Raw genomic sequence first — 20,654 nt, forward strand, 5'->3', positions numbered from 1 at the left:
AGGCTCGCCTAAACGAAAATGTTTTCAGCAGGTGATGAAAAAAGTACAGTGAAGGCTCCAGCCTGGTGTCAAGTGGCAGAGAGTTCCGAAGTTCGGGTGCTGCTAAAAACATTCTTTTCATTTCAGGGATGCCAGGAACAGTATTAGTCACCTGCAGATCTTTGCATTCTGAAAAAGTACTCCCTGGCATTGCATCTTAAACCTTACATTTGTTTAATATTAAACCCATGTTTTCACACAGCCATTCCACCATATTCCTTTGCTAGTTTATGTAAAAAAAAAAAAATTTAACTAATAAAGAAGCAGTAGTATAATCTGGCTTGCATTCAACTAACTTTTGCACCCCATGAATGGATTAATCATGACCAACTTCAACCCCTTAATTTCAGTGGGTCTATGCCGAGTAAACATTAGTTGAATCTGAACAAAAAGTTTACACCTGGTGTTGGAAAGGCACATTATTGAAGGGTGGGCATATATATTTTTAAAGGAAACTACTATTTTTGAGGCTCGCTGACGTCCTGCAAAAGCAAAAAATTGACCTTTTCCTGTTAGGCAAAGATCATACGATGACCTGGATGGTCGCCAGATTCTGTGTACAGATCTATAGGTGCAGACCATCCTACGACCCAAACTAGTTAGTTAAGAAAAACCCCAAACTCGGTTCCCTGAGTCATCTCTCTGCCCTAGCTTATCTTAAAGTTTTAAGCTTCTACAGTGGTGCCCCGCAAGACGAATGCCTCGCAAGACGGAAAACCCGCTAGACGAAAGGGTTTTCAGTTTTGGAGGTGCTTCGCAGAACGAATTTCCTATGGGCTTGCTTCGCAAGACGAAAATGTCTTGCGAGTTCCTGTGGGTTTTTTCCCCCTCCCCCCTTTTCCTAAGCCGCTAAGCCGCTTATCTGCTTATCCGCTAAGCCGCTAATAGCGCTAATCCGCTAAGCCGTCAATGGGCTTGCTTCGCAAGACGAAAAAACCGCTAGACGAAGAGACTCGCGGAACGGATTCTTTTCGTCTTGCGAGGCACCACTGTATATGCTTATTTCTAAATTTTAGATTTATTGTTGTACATTGTTTTAAATGTTTGTTTTCCTTCTGGGATTGTACCCCCAAGTGTGTTTTATAAGCTGGTCTCCGACCATAATAAATTATCTATCTATCTATCTATCTATCTATCTATCTACTATTCATTTACAGAGTTATAATCTGCAGTTTCGTAAAAATATATCAAGATGGTAGGTAGAAGAACATAGCAAGAGTTTGCAGGGTGATGTCAATGGCCCATTTAGTCCAACATCCTGTTGTCACAGTGGATGCCTGTGGGAGAACCACGGACAGGATCCGCTCCTGTGGCTTCAGACAACTGGTACCCAGAAGAATCGCTGCCTCTGGCCATAAAGAAAGATAACAGCAATCCTGGCCACTAGCCATTGACTGCCCTCTCGTCCTCTGAATTTTTCTCATCTTTTTTAAAGCCGAGAAGGACTTTTGTGTTTTTTCTCTTTCTCCCGAATCTTCCAACATTCCACGAGTTCTTGCATTAGGCGAGACAGAGGAAAAGCCTTCCTCTGCCCCGCTTTCTCCATGCCCTGTGAAGGAAGCTTTCATAAGCTTCCTGCCGCCTCTTATTTGCCTTTTTTTCTTATTTCTCTTATTTGCCTTTTTCTCTGAATGGAAACGTCCCAATTACGCCGCAACCTTTCTGCGCAGGGTTCTGCTCACCAGAGGACCGTATTCTTTCATCCCTGCGAGTCGTGTGTCTGCTGAACTGCAGAGCCTAGCAAAAGCCAAGGGGGGAGAACATGCCAAACAGCCCCTGCGATTGCCAACAGCTGGAACAGGCAGGCCTGGAGATGGCCCCCTGCCTGCAAACCCTGGAGAGGCGCTGCCAGCCAGTGTGGGCAACACTGGACTAGACAGACGAATTGCCTGATTCAATATAAGGCGGCGCAGTTGCATGAAGTCCCGCTGTCAATCCCAGGCATCTTTAGGGAGAGAGACCCCCTGCCTGCCTGCCGCTGCCGGCCTGTGCAGACAGTATGGGGCTAGGTGGACCCAAGGCTCGGACTCGGTATAGAAGCAGTTTTGCAATGCAATCCTGCTTCTGGTCTGGAGTGGGAGGAATATCCTGAGTGGGGGAGGGGGGAAGAGGGGTGGGGGCTCCTTTGCTCTTCAGCGAGAAGCAAAGAAAGACCCCCCCCAAAAAAATATGGGTGCTGGGTAGGAATTTCCAATTCCGGCCACCCCCCCTCCCCACCCTTGTACCGGAAATCATTCCCCTTCCTTCCCTAGCCTTTGTCCTCCATTCCTCGGCTCTCCCCCCTTTCCCCAAGCCCCCTTTCTTTGTCCTGGGGGGCTTCCCCTGCCCCCCAAATGCCCTTTGCACTCACCGGGCGCTCTCGGGGAATGGGGCGGGGCTAGCGCAGCCACGCGTGGGAAAATCCGACGCTCCTTTCCCACGCGGGGGCCGGGCCGGAAGGGAAAGTGTTTTTTCCAAGGCGTACGCACCCCCCCCACCCCCGCTCGCCCCGGCTGCCGCCTGTCTAGGAAGCCCGCCTTTCTCCCTTTAACCCTGAGATGCTAAGCGAGGGTGTTTATATATAGCTTAGCATCTCAGGGTTATATAAATATATATATACTGTATATATGCTTTAAAAAGGCAGAGCTCAATTCCCCACGCGCTAAAGCCATACAGTAACTTGCATTTCTAGAGGGGTATTCCTGGAGGAGAAAAATGCACTTTCCCTCCCACTCCTCACTCCGCAGCACACAGTTAAAACTTCTTCATGCCGCACAGCGGGGGTCCTTTTACCTTTGTTTACCTTAAACTGTGGAACTCACTGCCACAGGAAGCAGCCTGGATAGCTTTGAAACGAGGGTCCGACAGATCCATGGGGGAGAGGGCTACCGGTGGCTGCTAGCTGAAATGGATCAACATAGAAGGAAGCAGCTATGATTTTGAATGTCGGGGGGGGGGCAGGGGCACACAAGACACTCTTCTGGGGTTTCCACCAACTGGGCTTAGAAAGCATTGCAACTCCCCTGGATCCCTTTTTATAAAAATCGGTGCTCTAGTTATCTCCCGCTTGGACTACTGCAATGCGCTCTACGTGGGGCTACCTTTGAAGGTGACCCGGAAACTACAATTAATCCAGAATGCGGCAGCCAGACTGGTGATTGGAAGTGGCCGCCGAGACCATATAACACCAGTCCTGGAAGACCTACATTGGCTCCCAGTACATTTCCAAGCACAATTCAAAGTGTTGGTGCTGACCTTTAAAGCCCTAAACAGCCTTGGCTCAGTATACTTGCAGGAGCGTCTCCACCCCCATCGTTCAGCCCGGACACTGAGGTCCAGCACCGAGGGCCTTCTGGCGGTTTTCTCATTGCGAGAAGTGAGGTTACAGGGAACCAGGCAGAGGGCCTTCTCGGTAGTGGCGCCCGCCCTATGGAACGCCCTCCCTTCATATGTCAAAGAGATAAACAACTACCTGACATTCAGAAGACATCTTAAGGCAGCCCTGTTCAGGGAAGTTTTTAATCTGTGATATTTTAGTGTATTTTTGGTCTCTGTGGAAGTTGCCCAGAGTGGCTGGGGAAACCCAGCCAGATGGGCGGGGTACAAATAATAAATTATTATTATTACTACATCGACTACTTTCCAGTCCACGGATGTGGGGGCGACAGGTCCAGAATCACCAAATGAACTTCATGGCAGAGTGGAGATTTGAACCCTGGTCTCCCAGGTCTTAGACTGTCAGGCTAACCACTACACCACACTGCCTCTTTCTAGCTGAGTGCCTGTTACTGAACTTTGTAGAGAGAATTGACCCCCTTCACTTTCTATTCTGATCCAGACATTGGGGGGGGGGCGAGCAAGGGGGGAAGCTTCTCTCTCTCCCCCCCCCCATCCAAGTAAACAAATAAAAATACTTAAGTAGAAATTGTGAAAAGTGTTTGACAGGTTTTTCTGAGCATGGCGTGAAAAGAAAGTACCCGTATTTTTCACTCTATAACACGCACCAGTCCATAACACGCATGTAGTTTTTAGAGGAGGAAAACAAGAAAAAAAATATTCTAAACGAAATAGTGGATATATGATTTTTGTGGTTCATGCTGTGGCCACAGACATGTGATCTGACAGTGAGTTTGGAGTAGCCCAATGCAAAAACCCTGAGGATCCATGTGGCTCCATGCTTTGTAACCATGGAGGAGGGAAGGAAGGGGAACCATGGATCCTCTGCTCACGACTGCAGCAGATCTCCCCCACCACCCGCAGGCATTCGCTCCATAACACGCACAGACATTTCCCCTTACTTTCTAGGAGGAAAAAAGTGCGTGTTATGGTGCAAAAAATACGGTAATTTAGAACAGCTGTTGTGACATTTCATTCCGAATCTGCTAGAGTTGACAGAGCCAGGACCCATCTTATGTTTGCGATGGCAAGTTGTTTTAAACTGTTTTCAGATTGTGTTTCAATGTTGTAACCCATCCTGGGACCTCAGGCTGAAGCATGGACACAACCAGGGTTATTTATTTTCTCAACAACAGTTATTTTAAATTCCCGTGTTTTTCTGTGTATAAGAGTAGGTTTTTTAACCAAAAAATTAGGTTTGAAATTGAGGCTCGTCTTATACGCAGGTAGTGCTGAGGGGTGTTTTCTTAATTTAGATAAAGGTAAAGGGACACCTGACCATTAGGTCCAGTCATGACCGACTCTGGGGTTGCGGCTCTCATCTCGCTTTATTGGCCGAGGGAGCTGGCGTACAGCTTCTGGGTCATGTGGCCAGCAGGACTAAGCAGCGAACCAGAGCAGGTTGGCAGGAGCAGGGACCGAGCAATGGGAGCTCACCCCATCGTGGGGATTTGAACCACCGACCTCCTGATCGGCAAGCCCAAGAGGCTCAGTGGTTTAGACCACAGCGCCACCAGCATCCTTTCTTAATTTGGGGTCCCCCCAAAATAGGGGGCGTCTTATACATGGAAAAATGCGGTACTTTCTTTTGACCCTAAGTGCTCAGACAAAAAACCCTGTCAAAATTTTCAGTCATTTGAAACCTAAGAAGTTAAATTTAATAGAGAGGATCTTTTTCAACACTTCCTCTCAATTTCCAATGCATTTTTTCTCAGTAAGCAAAGCCCATGTCATCGTTGACCTTAGCCGGGTCTTTACACTCTGCTAGGTCCTGAATGACTGCTCTGCGGTACAATTGGCACATGGCCAGTTAGACCCAACGCTGTAGTATCCTAAATTCTGGCATTCTGCAGAGAACGCCCCACACATTTCAACGAAGGATGAAACGATATGCTACTTGCATTCCCTGTTTAGGGAAGTTTTAAATCTTTAATGCTGTATTGTTTTTAACACTTGATTGGGAGCCGCCCAGAGTGGCTGGGGAAACTCAGCCAGATGGGCAGGGTATAAATAATAAATTATATTGTTATTTGTTTAGTCATTTAGTCGTGTCCAACTCTTCATGACCCCATGGACCAGAGCACGCCAGGCACTCCTGTCTTCCACTGCCTCCCGCAGTTTGGTCAGACTCATGTTTGTGGCTTCGAGAACACTGTCCAACCATCTCGTCCTCTGTCGTCCCCTTCTCCATCTTTCGCAACATCAGGGTCTTTTCCAGGGAGTCTTCTCTTCTCATGAGGTGGCCAAAGTCTTGGAGCCTCAGCTTCAGGATCTGTCCTTCCAGTGAGCACTCAGGGCTGATTTCCTTAAGAATGGATCGGTTTGATCTTCTTGCAGTCCATGGGACTCTCAAGAGTCTCCTCCAGCACCAGAATTCAAAAGCATCCATTCTTCGGCGATCAGCCTTCTTTATGGTCCAGCTCTCACTTCCATACATCACTACTGGGAAAACCATAGCTTTAATTATACGGACCTTTGTTGGCAAGGTGATGTGTCTACTTTTTATAACCTAGATGCTGTCTAGGTTAGTCATTGCTTTTCTCCCAAGAAGCAGGGGTCTTTTATACGTGTAATAAAAGCAAGCACTGCCTTTTTCTAGGGAAATTCTCACCAGGGAGGGAGATCGGTGTATCTCAGTGTTACGGCAAAATCTGGGTGCGAGGCTGCTCTGCCACCCAGCTCATCGGACTAAGTCCGTGGGTCCCTGCGGAGGAAAATGAGCTCAGCCGTAGACAGGAGCAAACTGCAGAAGATCCAAGTTTATTGCGCAACAGGTTCAAGGCGAGATTGAACAGTGAGAAAGGGGTGACATGAGTTTTTGAAACTCCCTCCATGTCCCAGAATACAGTGCAAAACACGTCATGAATACATTAAAGAGAGGTTTGGTTACACAGATTACATCATGAATATATTAAAGGGAGGTTGGGTTACACAGATTAACATATGGAGGAGGGAGGGGGGAATATGCAGAGCTGGAGATATGCACAGATAAACAATTCCTGGGGATGAGAAAACAATGGTCCCAAATATGCATAGTCTGCCACCTGACATTGCCTGGAGGAAAGGCTGATCAGAGCGATTTGACAGGATTAGGGTCTTAACACCTTGCTTGAGGGATTATGCTGGACAGGGGAGGTGTGATGGAGTCCTAGAGAAATTGAGCAAACTGGCACGTTGATTTTCTATGAATTTTATAGATTTTAGTCCCTTTTGACATTGACAATTGGAAATAAATTGATATATTGTAGCAAAGAAGAAGGTGAAGAAGACATGCCCCCCCCCCTTCCGTAACAGTCCCCCATTCGGAGATAGATTTGCATTAAAGTTCTGTAAGAACTTGCAAATCTTTTCTCCGCACCCTAAATCTCGGTGAAGGTAGGGGTGCCGTGTGAGTGGGAATAGGCCCTAATGGAAAAGGAGGTGGGTTTAGCAGGGCAGCAAAGGAGGGAGCAACACTGACCAATACAATGTACATGCGTGTTATAGATATGCGCTAACTAATAACTTGGTATCTACCGTACCAGATGTGTGGGTTTATGCAAACCTGAAAGGGACTTGCAAATTATGCCTCTTAAGGCCATTTGCAAGTATAGTAGTGCAGATAGCTGGATATAGGATATCGCAGAAAAGGACACCTGTTGTATTTTGTTCAATAGTGGTCTATGCTTTACATTTAGCAGGAAGGTCCACTACTGACTGAAAAAAAATGCAGTTTGCTTTGTCCCCCGCCATTTTTGTGTTCTCAGGTGTCAAGGTAGCTCTTCTTGGTCTCACACCGGCATGGTGTCTCAGTAGTGGCAATCCCTGGTGAATCCACTTAGGGCTTTCATATTAACCATGTTGCCTGGCACTCACCACAGCTGCCACAGGTTTGGACACGTCCTGAGGGAAATGTCCTTGCCTTGGCCTTCCTATGGGGTTTTATTATTGTAGGCTCAGGTCTTGCAGTCATGGGAAGTTGCTCACTTGCACTTTAAGGACCAAAAGCTAATTGAAGCCTGGATACACTTGCCCAATTCAAATTGAGTCCAATTTGAATTTATCTTTCCCCATGGTTCTCAACTTTTCAAACCAATCTGTTAAAAGAAAACCATTCTTAAAAAGGGCACTTGTCGAAATAAGTCAATTTAACTGTATAAGGGATCATTCCTGCTAAACCAAAGCATATCCACCTTCATGTATCTTAGAAGCTTCTCCTTGGTAAAGTGAGTTTTAGCACATTTTTAAAATGGGTAGGGAAGCTGGCAGAGTGCCAGGTGAAACAACAAAATATGGTTATAAATTTATCTAAGTCTAAACATTGGACTACATAATAGCCTGATCTGTTAAAAGGCATAAAATGTATGAGGATCCTCCACTGGGGTGTAAGGAATAAGACATTAGACATAAAACACTTACACACAAAAATAGCCACAAAAATAGCCCCCCCATTTGTGGAAATGACACACTGTCAGACACATTTCAACATTCCTACGTAATAACACATAATACAAAACAAACTAATTAAATATCAGTTGCATATCTTGAGACAATTGGGATATTTTATGTATGTATCTTGAGGTTCAAAAGTCAGAAAATGTCCTTGTAATTCAACTCCACCCCCCTTTGTCAGCCCCACTCCCCCCCGGCAGTCTATATCCTTTGAAAGAGATAGCTGTGGCCACTTTGAAACTTTGGTGTCTGTTGTTTTGGTGGCGAAGCTTTTCATTGGATTTGTAGTAACACACTTGTAGAAGTGATATCCTGTAAGGGCAGGGTGGACTTAAAAGACATAGTTAAAATAATAATAAAACACACACACACACACACACACACACACACACACACACACACAATGACCTATGAGGAACCAAAATAAATAAATGCTAAGACACAGAATTTTAAGAAATCTGAAGTAACAATGAAAATAAGTGTTTCTTGATGTGACAACATCGGCTAGAATGTTAATAGCAAAATGCTGGAAAATGACTTAATGGCAATTTAAAGTTGTGCAAGTACCTTGAACTAGCCAAAATGACAGAATTAATAAGAAATGCTCAGGCAAAAGGTAAACAAATACCATTCCACAAACAATGTTTGGTTATGCTTCGATTAATTTCATAGACATCATGGAAAAACGGATTAAATAAATGGAAACAGATTATTTGTAACTTTAAAAGTGTCAAAGCCACAAAGAGATGGAAGTCACTAATACAGCAGGGATTTCACAGAACAGAAAGAAAGTTGTTGTGGGAGGAAAAAGGGACAAACACTTTGTTATCGGGGTTCACATATCCTGTTAAAAGGGAAAATTATTTCATGTGAGAAGCCTGTCAGGAAATGCTGTTCCTAAAATGCACACAAACAAAGTCTGTGACTTAAATCCCATTGAGGGGTGGAATGCTTTGATATTTACCTGTGAAAAGAATTTGGCATGTTAAGATTTCAAACTTGGGACACATTAAGGGTGATTTTTCTCAATGGTTCCAAGTTTTACATAAACCTCCTCTCCCCCCCTCTACAGTTCCCCCTCCTTCCTCTCTCTCTCTCTCCTTTTCCTATCTTTTTTTTTTTTTTTAAGCTGATCTAGTCTCTGTGCATGTGTGGAGTTCATGTCTCAGCAAATCTTTTATACTATTGAAATGTTGCATCTTTTGGCAAAATTAGAATTTGAATAAGGGAAGGGTAAGGAGTAGATTTTAAAAGAGGGTTAGATTTAAAACAAAAGAGAGAAACTCAGCAATTGAAGTATTCACCAACAAAAGCTAGCAATTTCAGCCCAAGCAAAGCGACTACTTCCTTTATGTACAGGAAAGGGCTAATATCCCTCTGGCCATTCGCGGAACAATGCCACGCCCTTATATATGGGGGAAAATGGCCAGAGAGTCAGAATTCATAGGATTTTTTAACATTCTAAGTTATTTCGGCCTTACCATTTGCAGACAAAATTTTTCCTGCCCCTTTATTTACAGGATTGGTAAAGGCCCATATGTATTTGTATGTGTTTAAACTTTGAATTGACTTTGAAGTCTGATTTTTAAATAGTAGACAAAATGATAAACACTGTAATCACTCAAATGCTTGATATTACCAGTTGTGCTTCAAAACATCACAGCTTCACCTCTCACCTTTTTAAAACTAAAGAGCAAAGCTAGGCTGAATTTCAACTCCATCACCACACCAGAATTTAAGAATTACCCTCCACACAGCCACAAATTGTGAGAACTGAAAGGGACTCTGGGGTCATCTAGTCCAACCCTAAAATACAGTGTTCATAGCAAGATTTCACAGCAAGATTTGTACTACACAAACATACTTATGTACACAGGCACTACTGGGGAAGAGAGCACAATCAGTGCTCCTATCATGCACTAAGGAAGAGGAAAATAAAAGTACCCAGCTTTATACAGAACCCTCTAAAGGAAGAACAGTTTTCCTAAGATAAGATAGGAAGAGAATCTGGGAGAGAATATTTTATAAGCATAGGGTTATTTCAGTTGATATACCCACTCAAATAATAAAACCAGTCCTGGATTTGATTTAATGTCTTTGAAGTTGCATAGGAATAGTACGCCTAACTACGATTTTTAAATAACGATACATAGGAAGGTGAGATGTCGGGTACTTTTAGCAAAGAATGTGCCCCCCTCCCTTGTTGAAGGAAGCTTACTCAGGAGTAAATTCACTTGGCACAGAAGTAAGAAGGGGGGGGGGACCTGAAAGAGACAGAAACAAGTGGGGGAGGTATTTTCCAATAAGAAGCCAGGAAACCCTGGTTGATCTTAGAGACTGGTATCAGGACTGGACTCTATAGATAGACAATTGTTGTCCATCAAAGCTTCTACCTTTTATGTGCTTCATGAAATAAATACACTGCATCTTAGCTTGAGAGAGCAGTTGTGCTCAACTACGCTTTTGCAGCAGAAACATCTAATTCACATTAGAAACATTCACATTCCAGAAACATTAGAAACATTCACATTCCAAAATAGACTGTAGACTCACAATCTGAAAAGTTGCGGCAAAGCAAGAGGTGGGGTAAACATTTGCACCCTTTATTCTCATTTGGTCTTATTTAAGACTGATAAGGTCCAGCATGGCTTCCTTAGATTTAAAATTTTGAAGCAAGCTTGCAGTTTAAACTATGCGCGCTTAAGAAAGGCAGTCTGTCAGAGACAGAAGGAACAGACAACAGGCATAACAGACAACATGTAAACACACATATTCTCATATATGTATTAACACACAACACACATAACAGACAACATGTAAACATATATACTCTCATCCTTTAGTTGGTTATTGCAAGGAGTGGGGCTGCTTCCTTTAGCTTCATTAAGTGAAATTAGTAGGAAGGTCCCACATGGTTTTAAGAGCCTCCTTGCCTCTTCAAACACCACCAGTTAACCAAACTGGCAGGGCTCACAATGCTTAGTTGACTGGGTACCCCTTTATATATGCATGCGTTGTTGTTGTTGCTTTTGTTGTCGTTTTCTTTTGGGGGGGGATAGAGAAGGGAGAAGGAGAGGGGTTGATTAGGATTTGGGTAACTTGTACAAGGGGTTATTTAGGGTTTTTCCTTTTCCTTGTTGCTTGGCAACTTCCTAACAATTTAACGAGCTCTACCCACTTGGTTCTTTTCCTATTCCTGTCTTATTTCCTATTCCATAACTTGGGGTTCCTTTCCACTCTGCCGATCCTGCCCAATTCCTCATGGGCTATCCCTCCTGGCAACCTCCTACCTATCGTCACAATCTCAGGAAAAGGGGCCCTACTGAACGCCCGCGCCGTGCGGTGCCAGATCGGGTGATCCCTTGATAGAATTTCGAACTGAAAATCCCCCTTGCTTTTGGAAGCGGGCTCACGCACGATACACGTGTTACGTGGCACCGACCAGTGCGGCTGGGATTGGATAGAAAGCCAGACCCCTTCCTGCCCCCTCGGTGAGGACGCTCGGGAAGTTCGGAAGAAGAACTCCAACCCCTTGCTTTCAACTGAGATGCCCGTTGCGGAGAGTCGGCTGTCTTTCCAAGCCGGGTCTCTCCGTCTTACTTTCGGACTCTCAATTGGTGCGGCTGACTGGAGGGTTTGAGAGGAGAAAGAGATAGAGCTCAGAACCCCCCTTTTGGGTTGAGCAGCAGTCCACGGTCTCTCTCACCAATTGGACCAAGAGACAGGCGAGAAGGAGCAATAGAGAGGAGGGCAGAGAATTCAGTTGCCAGGAGATTTCCACCCCTTTCCCACCAGTGCACTGGATTTTTCCTTTTCCTTATACTCATGTGTCTTCTATGATGATCCCGGGATTGATGAATAAGCCGGCTGGATCCCTCTTTGCTCCCCGGCTGAACTCCTGGGGCTTTTGATTACCGCCCCGAAGATGGCCGGGGGTCCAAAGGATCTTCCCAGGCAAAATGGCCTGGTGCCGGCTGAAGATTTCGGGGCCCCCGGTCAGCAACGCGGGAGAACCGCATGCCCCACGTTCGGGCGCCAACTGTTACGGCAAAATCTGGGTGCGAGGCTGCTCTGCCACCCAGCTCATCGGACTAAGTCCGTGGGTCCCTGCGGAGGAAAATGAGCTCAGCCATAGACAGGAGCAAACTGCAGAAGATCCAAGTTTATTGCGCAACAGGTTCAAGGCGAGATTGAACAGTGAGAAAGGGGTGACATGAGTTTTTGAAACTCCCTCCATGTCCCAGAATACAGTGCAAAACACGTCATGAATACATTAAAGAGAGGTTTGGTTACACAGATTACATCATGAATATATTAAAGGGAGGTTGGGTTACACAGATTAACATATGGAGGAGGGAGGGGGGAATATGCAGAGCTGGAGATATGCACAGATAAACAATTCCTGGGGATGAGAAAACAATGGTCCCAAATATGCATAGTCTGCCACCTGACATTGCCTGGAGGAAAGGCTGATCAGAGCGATTTGACAGGATTAGGGTCTTAACACCTTGCTTGAGGGATTATGCTGGACAGGGGAGGTGTGATGGAGTCCTAGAGAAATTGAGCAAACTGGCACGTTGATTTTCTATGAATTTTATAGATTTTAGTCCCTTTTGACATTGACAATTGGAAATAAATTGATATATTGTAGCAAAGAAGAAGGTGAAGAAGACATGCCCTCCCCCTTCCGTATCATCAGTGAGCATTTCAATTTCAAATATTCTGATTATTTCTACTTTTAGTTAAGTATTTTTATTTATTGACTTGATTTTTTTGGGGGGGGGAGCAGCTGCCCCCCCCCCAGCTACGCCCATAGGGTGAAGGGTGGATAATATACAGTCCACTTCCCTATTCTCACTGTGACTGAGGACAGTGAGACACAAAGCTGCAAGGCCTTGCAAAGAGAGGGAAGGCAGGCTGGGTAAATGATTACACTCTTTCCTCACAAGAACCCGAATCAAAAAGTGCCCCATTCATATTTGCTTACCCTTTTGTTCCTTGGGATATATCCAGACAGCGGGTGAAGGCTGAGCTACCTCCCGGAGGAAATTGCGCAAACAATTCTTTATCTTTGCCTGCATTTTTACTGGAAGCAGGTAGGTCTATGCCAGGGGTCAGCAAACGTTTTCAGCAGGGGGTTGGTCCACTGTCCCTCAGACCTTGTGGGGGGCCGGACTATATTTGAGGGGGGGGGGGAATGAACAAAGTCCTATGCCCCACAAATAACCCAGAGATGCATTTTAAATAAAAGCACACATTCAACTCCTGCAAAAACACCAGGCAGGCCCCACAAATAACCCAGAGATGCATTTTAAATAAAAGCACACATTCTACTCATGTAAAAACACACTGATTCCCGGACCGTCTGAGGGCCGAATTTAGAAGGTGATTGGGACAGATCCAGCCCCCAGGCCTTAGTTTGCCTACTCATGGTCTATGCCAACTGTCTTGTCTTTGAAGGGAGGCTTGCCAGCTGCTCCTCAGCCCCTGGAAGTTGGACAGAGGGCATGTTTATCTGTGGGCGTTTTATACATTTTTTAAAATAAAAAAACCATGCCACCACTGGCGGAGGAAGAGGAGTGCGGGGGGAGCGCCCCACCCCCGGCAGCGTGATCCCAGTAGGGTGCCATCGCGGCTGAACCCCCTGCACTGGGAGCCTGCCCCCGCCTGCTCTTTGCCCCCCGGAAGCTCCGCCACTGCATGCCACTTCAAACTGGGTTTAGAGATGTTGACGCTGGAGAAAGTTTACCTAGATCGTACGTTTCTTGCCTTTTGTTTCATTGTTCCATCTCTTCCAACACAGTTGAAAGAAGGAAACAGAATCTACACAGAAACAAAAACAAAAAAGAAGGGGGGGGTTGCCTTTTGACTTTTTGCAATTACTAACTTTGGGCTAAGGCACTAATGATCCAGTAACATGTTGTTGCAGTATCCGCTCCATCTGGTACGCAGGCTGAGACCCTACCTGCCCATATACTGTCTCTCCAGACTGGTGCATGATCTAGTTATCTCTCGCTTGGACTACTGCAATGCGCTCTATGTGGGGCTACCTTTGAAGGTGACCCGGAAACTACAACTAATCCAGAATGTGGCAGCTAGACTGGTAACTGGGAGCGGCTGCCGAGACCATATAACACCAGTCCTGGAAGACCTACATTGGCTCCCAGTACGTTTCCGAGCATAATTCAAAGTGTTGGTGCTGACCTTTAAAGCCCTAAACGGCCTCGGCCCAGTATACCTGAAGGAGCTTCTCTTCCCCCATCGTTCTGCCCGGACACTGAGGTCCAGCGCCGAGGGCCTTCTGGCGGTTGCCTCACTGCGAGAAGCCAAGTTACAGGGAACCAGGCAGAGGGCCTTTTTGGTAGTGGCACCCGCCCTGTGGAACGCCCTCCCTTCAGATGTCAAAGAGATAAACAACTACCTGACATTCAGAAGACATCTTAAGGCAGCCCTGTTCAGGGAAGTTTTTAATGTGTGACATTTTAGTGTATTTTTGGTTTCTGTGGAAGCTGCCCAGAGTGGCTGGGGAAACCCAGCCAGATGGGCGGGGTACAAATAATAAATTATTATTATTACTACATCGACTACTTTCCAGTCCACGGATGTGGGGGCTAGACCACAGCTATTTTTATAGATGGAAAGGATTTGCTGAAATAGCTAATTGAACTAGAACACAAAAAAGGGAGGTGTGAGGAGGTCAAGGAAACAAGCAAATGAAAGATAAGTTATGGAAGGATTGATTTGTCTTTTTTTAATTGTTTTTATTTTTCTGTTTTTCTTTCTTTTTTCCCCTCTTTATTTTTGTAATCTTTCAAAACCTCAGTAAGTACTATTTTTTTAAAAAAATATATTATTTAAAGGGAGCGTTGAGCAGAGCCTCCCAGGCTCAGCGCTCCCTTTCACGAGCCGCATGGAGCGTGTTTGCGGCGCTTGCAGGCTTTCCTCGAGGAGGGAGAAGGGCAGCCCGTCACTGACGAGCTGCCCTTCTCCCTCCTTGGGGAAAAGCCCCCAAGGCCACACACATACTCCGCACGGCTCTTTAAAGGGAGTGCAACTCTTGGGGGCTTTTGCAGAAGGTGGGGGGAGTGAGAAAGCCGCGCTCTGTCCCTTCCTCCACCTCCCGCAAAAGTCTTCCCGCTGCCCTGCGGAGGCTTCGCGGTCTACCCCAGAGCTGCTCAGGAGTGCGGGGCACCTGCTGTTCTTTACCCTGTTGGTGCAACCAATCAGGCTTCTATATCTTCTGCCTGAGGGCAGGAGATCAAGAAAGTGCCGGCCAGGGTGTGAATCATCCCTGAGAATTTTCCTAACTCTCTTGAGGCAAGGTTCTTCCGCTATTTCATCCAGCGGATTCACAGGACAGCCCATAATATCTTGTGCTGTATTCACCACCCTCTGTAGGCACTTCCTATCAGATGATGTCAAACCAGGGTACCACACCATGATGCAGTATGAAAGGGCACTTTCTGTTGTGAACCGGTAGAAGGAGATCATCAGATGTTGATGGACATTGTTCTTCCGCAATACTCTGAGGAGATGGAGTCTCTGTTGGGCTTTCTTTCTATTTTCCAAGTAAGATTTTCACTGAGATAAACCCCATGGAATTTAAAGGAAGAGACTCTCTCCACACAGCCCTCCCCGATGTACAGGGGGGCTAATTCTCCTCTCTTCCTCCAAAAGTCCAACACCATCTCCCTTGTCTTGCTGATATTAAGGTGCAAGTTGTTCCCTAGGCACCATGCAGATATATATTTTTTTAGATATTTCTAAACTCTGACGCTTCCGCTTCCTTGCTTCAGTGAACAGCCCCACCTCTCCATCCTGGAAGAGGGTGAAAAGGCCCTTACAAAAGAGTCACTGAACACCTTAAGAGGAGAGCTGTTTCCGTACTACCTGTTTATTGAGCGTTCACTTCTTTGTGAGAAGGCAATACAGCGTTGAGTCAAGCAATGGTTGCCCCACATTTCCCAGTGTATTTCCTCATCACTTTCCTTACTGCAAATAGCCCATTTTCAGAGTGAGTTTGATGATGGAGGGAGTCTGGTACTGCATAAATTTCCTCGTTCCACTGTGCCAGATATTTGGAGAAATGGAGCGCTTGAAACAGAGTTTGGATTTGATATCCCGCCTTTCACTCCCTTTAAGGAGTCTCAAAGCGGCTAACAATCTCCTTTCCCTTCCTCCCCCACAACAAATACTCTTTGGGGTGAGTGGGGCTGAGAGACTTCAGAGAAGTGTGACTGGCCCAAGGTCACCCAGCAGCTGCATGTGGAGGAGTGGAGACACGAACCCAGTTCCCCAGATTTTGAGTCCACCGCTCTTAACCACTGCACCACACTGGCTCTCATAAAACACATAAAAGTGGGCTAGATGCACTGGGTTAAAGCTGACCAAAAGTCCAGAGGTAGCATTATTATCAATTTACCATGGAGTGGAAGGTTTGCAGTCTAGGAAGGACTTGGTCAGAAATTTACTGACAGCTGCACGACTTATTATAGCTAGGAAGCAGAAAGTCAATATAAAACGGAAGAATGGTATAAAGAGGTGTGGGATTTGGCCATTCATGAGAAATTAATATGTGCTATTAAGGTAAGACGGGGAATATGCAGGATAAATTATTTTGAGGAAGGTATTTGTAGAATTTGTACTGTTAAAACGGAAAGGGGTCAAACCATCGCAAAGAGGTGCTGAAATTTTGGGAGGTTGGATAGTTACAATGGAATGGTCTCAGTGGTGGGGTGCACATTTTTATTTTTATTTCTTTATTATTATTGCTTTGTCAAAATAAAAGGTAATAATAATAATGAGCCTGGCTTCGGCTGAGGAGGGCGGGATATAAATAATTCATTATTATTATTATTATTATTATTATTATTATTATTATTATTATACAGTGGAACCTCGGCTGTCAAACATAATCCATTCTAGAAGACCGTTCGACTTCCGAAACGTTCGACAACCAAGACACAAAGGTCTGCTGGCAATTTTCACTGAGAAAATTGAAAAACTCGCCTTGGAAGCCGTTTGACTTCTGAGGCGCGTTTGAAAACAGAAGCCTTTACTTCCGGGTTGTCGGCGTTTGGGTTCCTAAACATCCGGCTTCCAAGATGCTTGAAAACCGAGATTCCACTGTGGTAATAAATGAACCAGATGAGCCTTTCGGTCTCTTCCAACCCTACAATTCCATGACTCTGCAGAAAGATAAATCTGGGGCCAAACAAATCTTCTTCCAGGCACTTGGCGTTGCTTTCCCTGCACCTGGTTGAAATGCAGGCCATTGCCTTGCGTAGGAGGCCCGGCCAGTGACCTCTTTACTCTGTTTGCTTGGCACAGGCCCCTTCTGTGGGGTGTTTCGGCTTCCCTTCCCCATTGCTCCAGCACAGTCCCAGCCCCCTGGCCTCTTTTATCTCCTCCGCCTTGCAAAGAGAGCCAGTATGAAGGTCGATGTGGGAGCAGCAACAGCAGCAGCCGAGAGCCAGCCTCCGCCGCCACCATCTCGCTTGCCCACGGCTGAATGATGGGGAAGGCCCAGATCCTTGGAGGACCCAGCACCTTTCTCTTCCTGCTGTTCCTTCTTCTGGGGGACACCTCGGCACCTAGCACATTACCGTAAGCTGCTTGCCTAGACATCTTCCCCTTCCCCTTCTCTCCCTGTGCTTTCCACAAACTTCTCGAGAGAAAATTCGCTTAATTATATAAATTAGAGCCATGGAATTGTAGAGTTGGAAAGGGACCAAATTTCTTTTCTATTTGGCACTACTCTCTCTCTTTTTATTAGTTTTTTAACATCCCATTTTCAACAATAATTAAACATACTTTTACATCTTATTCAATGTTTTTGACTTCCATCAGCCCTGTCTGAAAATTTTCCAGTCTTAGCGTGCATTTCTTATTTTCCCTATTACATTTCAAACTTATAACCAGTATCTCTATCTTTTTCTACTTTGCAACACTTTGCATATTTCTCCTTACAAAACTTCTTGTAGTCCTACTAGCGTAATTTGTTGATTACAGTTGCTCTTCAAATAATTCATATACTTCTTCCAATCTTCTGTACATCTCTGGTCCCGCAGGTTTCAAACTCTTTCTGTCATTTTGTCCAATTCTGCATAGTCCATTAATTTCGTCTGCCATTCTTCTTTTGTCGGAATTTCTTCTTGCTTCCATTTCTGGGCTAATAGCACTCTTGCTGTATTTGTTGCTACTCTGCGTGTTATTGCATTTCTATTATTTTGGAAGGGACATAAAAGTCTCATCTTAAACAAAACAACATGGGTTGTAGCCACCTGTAATGAGCCATAGCCCTCTTCAGCTATCTTAAGCGCTGTCACATGGAAGAAGGAACAGGTTTGTTTTCTCCTGCTCTGGAGGGTAGGACTCGAACCCATGGCTTCAAGTTACAAGGAAGGAGATTCCAACTCAACATTAGGAAGAACTTTCTGACAGCAAGAGCTGTTGGGCAGTGGAATGGTCTCCCTGGGGAACTGTCCTTCCTTGGAGGTTTTTAAGCAGAGATTGGATGGCCATCTGTCATGGAGTCTTTAGATGAGATTCTGTAATGCATGGGGTTGGACTAGAGGACCCTCGGGGTCCCTTCAAACTCTAATATTCATAATTTATTATAATAATTTATTATTTGTACCCCGCCCGTCTGGCTGGGCTTCCCCAGCCACTCTGGGCAGCTTCCAACAAAGATTAAAAATATATCTAAGATTCTATGATTCTATGTTCCTCATTCCCCTTTCCCCCCCAGGCACCACTTGGTGCTGGTACCCTTCGTCATCCAGGCAGAAACCACCGAGAAGATCTGTGTCCATGTGAGGAACCTGAACAAGTCAGTGACGGTGAACATCACCCTGGGAAATCTAGCAGAGACTCGCACCAGCCATGTGGTGTCCAAGACAGATCTGTTCCAGTGCATCCCATTCCGGGTGAGTTGCTCCTCACTCAAGCATGTTCTCCTTCACGGAGAGCACGGGTTGCGGTGGGGTTAACCAGACACCCCTGTTGCTGGGCAAGTTGGTTGGGTCGGCCCAAAGTGTGATTGGACTCCTCAGGTTGCTTTGGAGAGTTTGATGTTGCCTTTGAGTGACAGCCTGGGTTGAATATATTCACTGCTTCCTCTTTTCGCTGCGAGCATCGGATCACCTGCCCACCCTCCCTAATTTTAGGGTGTTTTTTGCGTTTGACCTTGCTATGCCTGTCATGGGGTCGTCTGCTTTTGGGGCAGGGGCCTGGTAGGAATTTTGTCCATTTGGCTGATTGGCTGGTGCCGTTTGGTTTTTGCCTACTGCGTAGCAAATTGTCACAACTTGCAAGGTTGCGGTTAGGCATTGGTTTTAGGAAAAACTGGTTGGTGAAGGGGTATGGATTGGCTGTGCCTGCCCCTCCAGTGCTGTTGCTGCAAGGGTTTCCATTAAAGGAATCCAGGGGCTCACCACGCTTTTGTCCGCACCCCTGTCAAGAGGGATAGGGCCACGCAAGAGCCCCTGGGATCATTTGGGGAGAGGTGGGGGTCTGGCACCCAACTCCGTCTACTCCCCATAAAATGTTTCCCCTTACTGACTTTGCAGGCTCGCGGATGTCAGTTCTGTCCCTGGGCAGGGACAGGTAGTCGTAACCAATGCCTAAGCAACCACTCACATTGTTTGCATTTTAATAAAGTTGTGGCTAAAATTATGCCAAAAACCTTAAACAAAAATTATGGTGTGAAGTGTGAATTTATTTAGGGGTGGCTTGGGGACCTCGACACGCAACCATTTTGTTTTATGTTACTGATCAAGATATGATCAAAATCCTTGGGCATTTTCCCAAGGAAAAGCAGGATTGTTGTGGTCTCGTAGGAAGCTGCCTTATCCCAAGTCAGAACACGAGCCTGTCCAGCTCGGAACTGACTTAGCAGCAGCTCTCCAGGATTTTGGACTCCATCCTAAGGAGGACCATGCCCATCCCCACCTGTGGCCTTTGATCTGAAGCACTCCAACCTGGTTGCCCTGCTCTTGGTCAACCCAAGGATTACCTGTCCCTCCCTGAATTCAGTCCCAAACTAGCTGGGTGTCAAGGCTTCAGGAAAGCTATTCCTCCCGGGGGCCACCAGGTGGCGCGTTGGAAGATGGCCGACAATAACATCTCTCTGACCCATACAAGGTAATTAAGGGGCTGCTATGGGAAGTATGCAGCCTTCCCTCCCCCCCAGGATGTGGGGGACCCTGTCTTGCCAACGGTGTTCACAATGCACCCCCTGATCCGAGAGATGGGGGTGCCGAACACTTGGCACGAGCCCTCGGTGAAGTCAGCTCTTCCTGACGTCGATTCCAATTAGCGCGTGCTGGTTGCTTCAGCTCGGAATTATAATTGGAAACATACGATTGGAAAGGAAGCTGAAGCACATACATCAAGTAAAGCTCGAGATAAGGCTGCTGATTAATGGATCTCTGTGACTGGGAGTGACGGATGGATAAGGAAATCTTCTGATGAATCACCACTAGGAGACTGTATGTTTGGAACGAAGGGGGGGGGTGGAGGAAAAAACCTTTTTTTCTTTACACGATGTGATATTAATAACCCTTCACCCCAGAAAGAAATAAGATCGTCGCGTTTTTATCAGTCCTAAGCAGGATTTTAAGAACTGTGTGGGGATGGATTACAACAGAAGAAAAGACTGGTGAACGGTGTGGAAGAGGAAAATTTTTATGACGCAGTTAAAAAATGGCGTCTCGCCAAGACAGGCTTGCCGGAGAAAGAAGGACAGGGGGGAGGAGAATCAGGATCGTTCAAAAGAGGAGTGCTGGAATGCAAGTTTGACCTGACAG

At 45.8% G+C, this 20,654-nt stretch overlaps 2 protein-coding genes across 5 annotated transcripts in view; one reads left to right on the forward strand and one right to left on the reverse strand.

Moving 5' to 3' along the window:
• The window catches only part of LOC309336511 (uncharacterized protein), a 218,366-nt gene that overhangs the window by 40,505 nt on the left and 157,207 nt on the right, over positions 1-20,654 (reverse strand). The window contains exon 1 of one of the 4 annotated variants that reach the window (XM_081852360.1): positions 1,722-2,010. The exons of 2 other annotated variants lie outside the window; for them this stretch is intronic. The gene's annotated coding sequence lies outside the window, so the exon portion shown is untranslated. Of the gene's footprint in view, positions 1-1,689; positions 2,011-20,654 lie in introns of those variants that run through there. One more of the 4 variants, XM_081852359.1, reaches the window with a different exon arrangement.
• LOC309336347 (alpha-2-macroglobulin-like) overlaps positions 17,261-20,654 on the forward strand; it is a 67,834-nt gene continuing 64,440 nt past the window's right edge. The window contains exons 1-2 of the mRNA XM_081851969.1: positions 17,261-17,451; positions 18,596-18,773. Coding sequence (XP_081708095.1) covers positions 17,357-17,451; positions 18,596-18,773 — 273 coding nt within the window. The 5' untranslated portion in view covers positions 17,261-17,356. The remainder of the gene's footprint in view (positions 17,452-18,595; positions 18,774-20,654) is intronic.

This window comes from Podarcis erhardii (genome assembly GCF_964252035.2).
Source record: "Podarcis erhardii genome assembly, chromosome: 2".
NCBI classification, from domain to species: domain Eukaryota; kingdom Metazoa; phylum Chordata; class Lepidosauria; order Squamata; family Lacertidae; genus Podarcis; species Podarcis erhardii.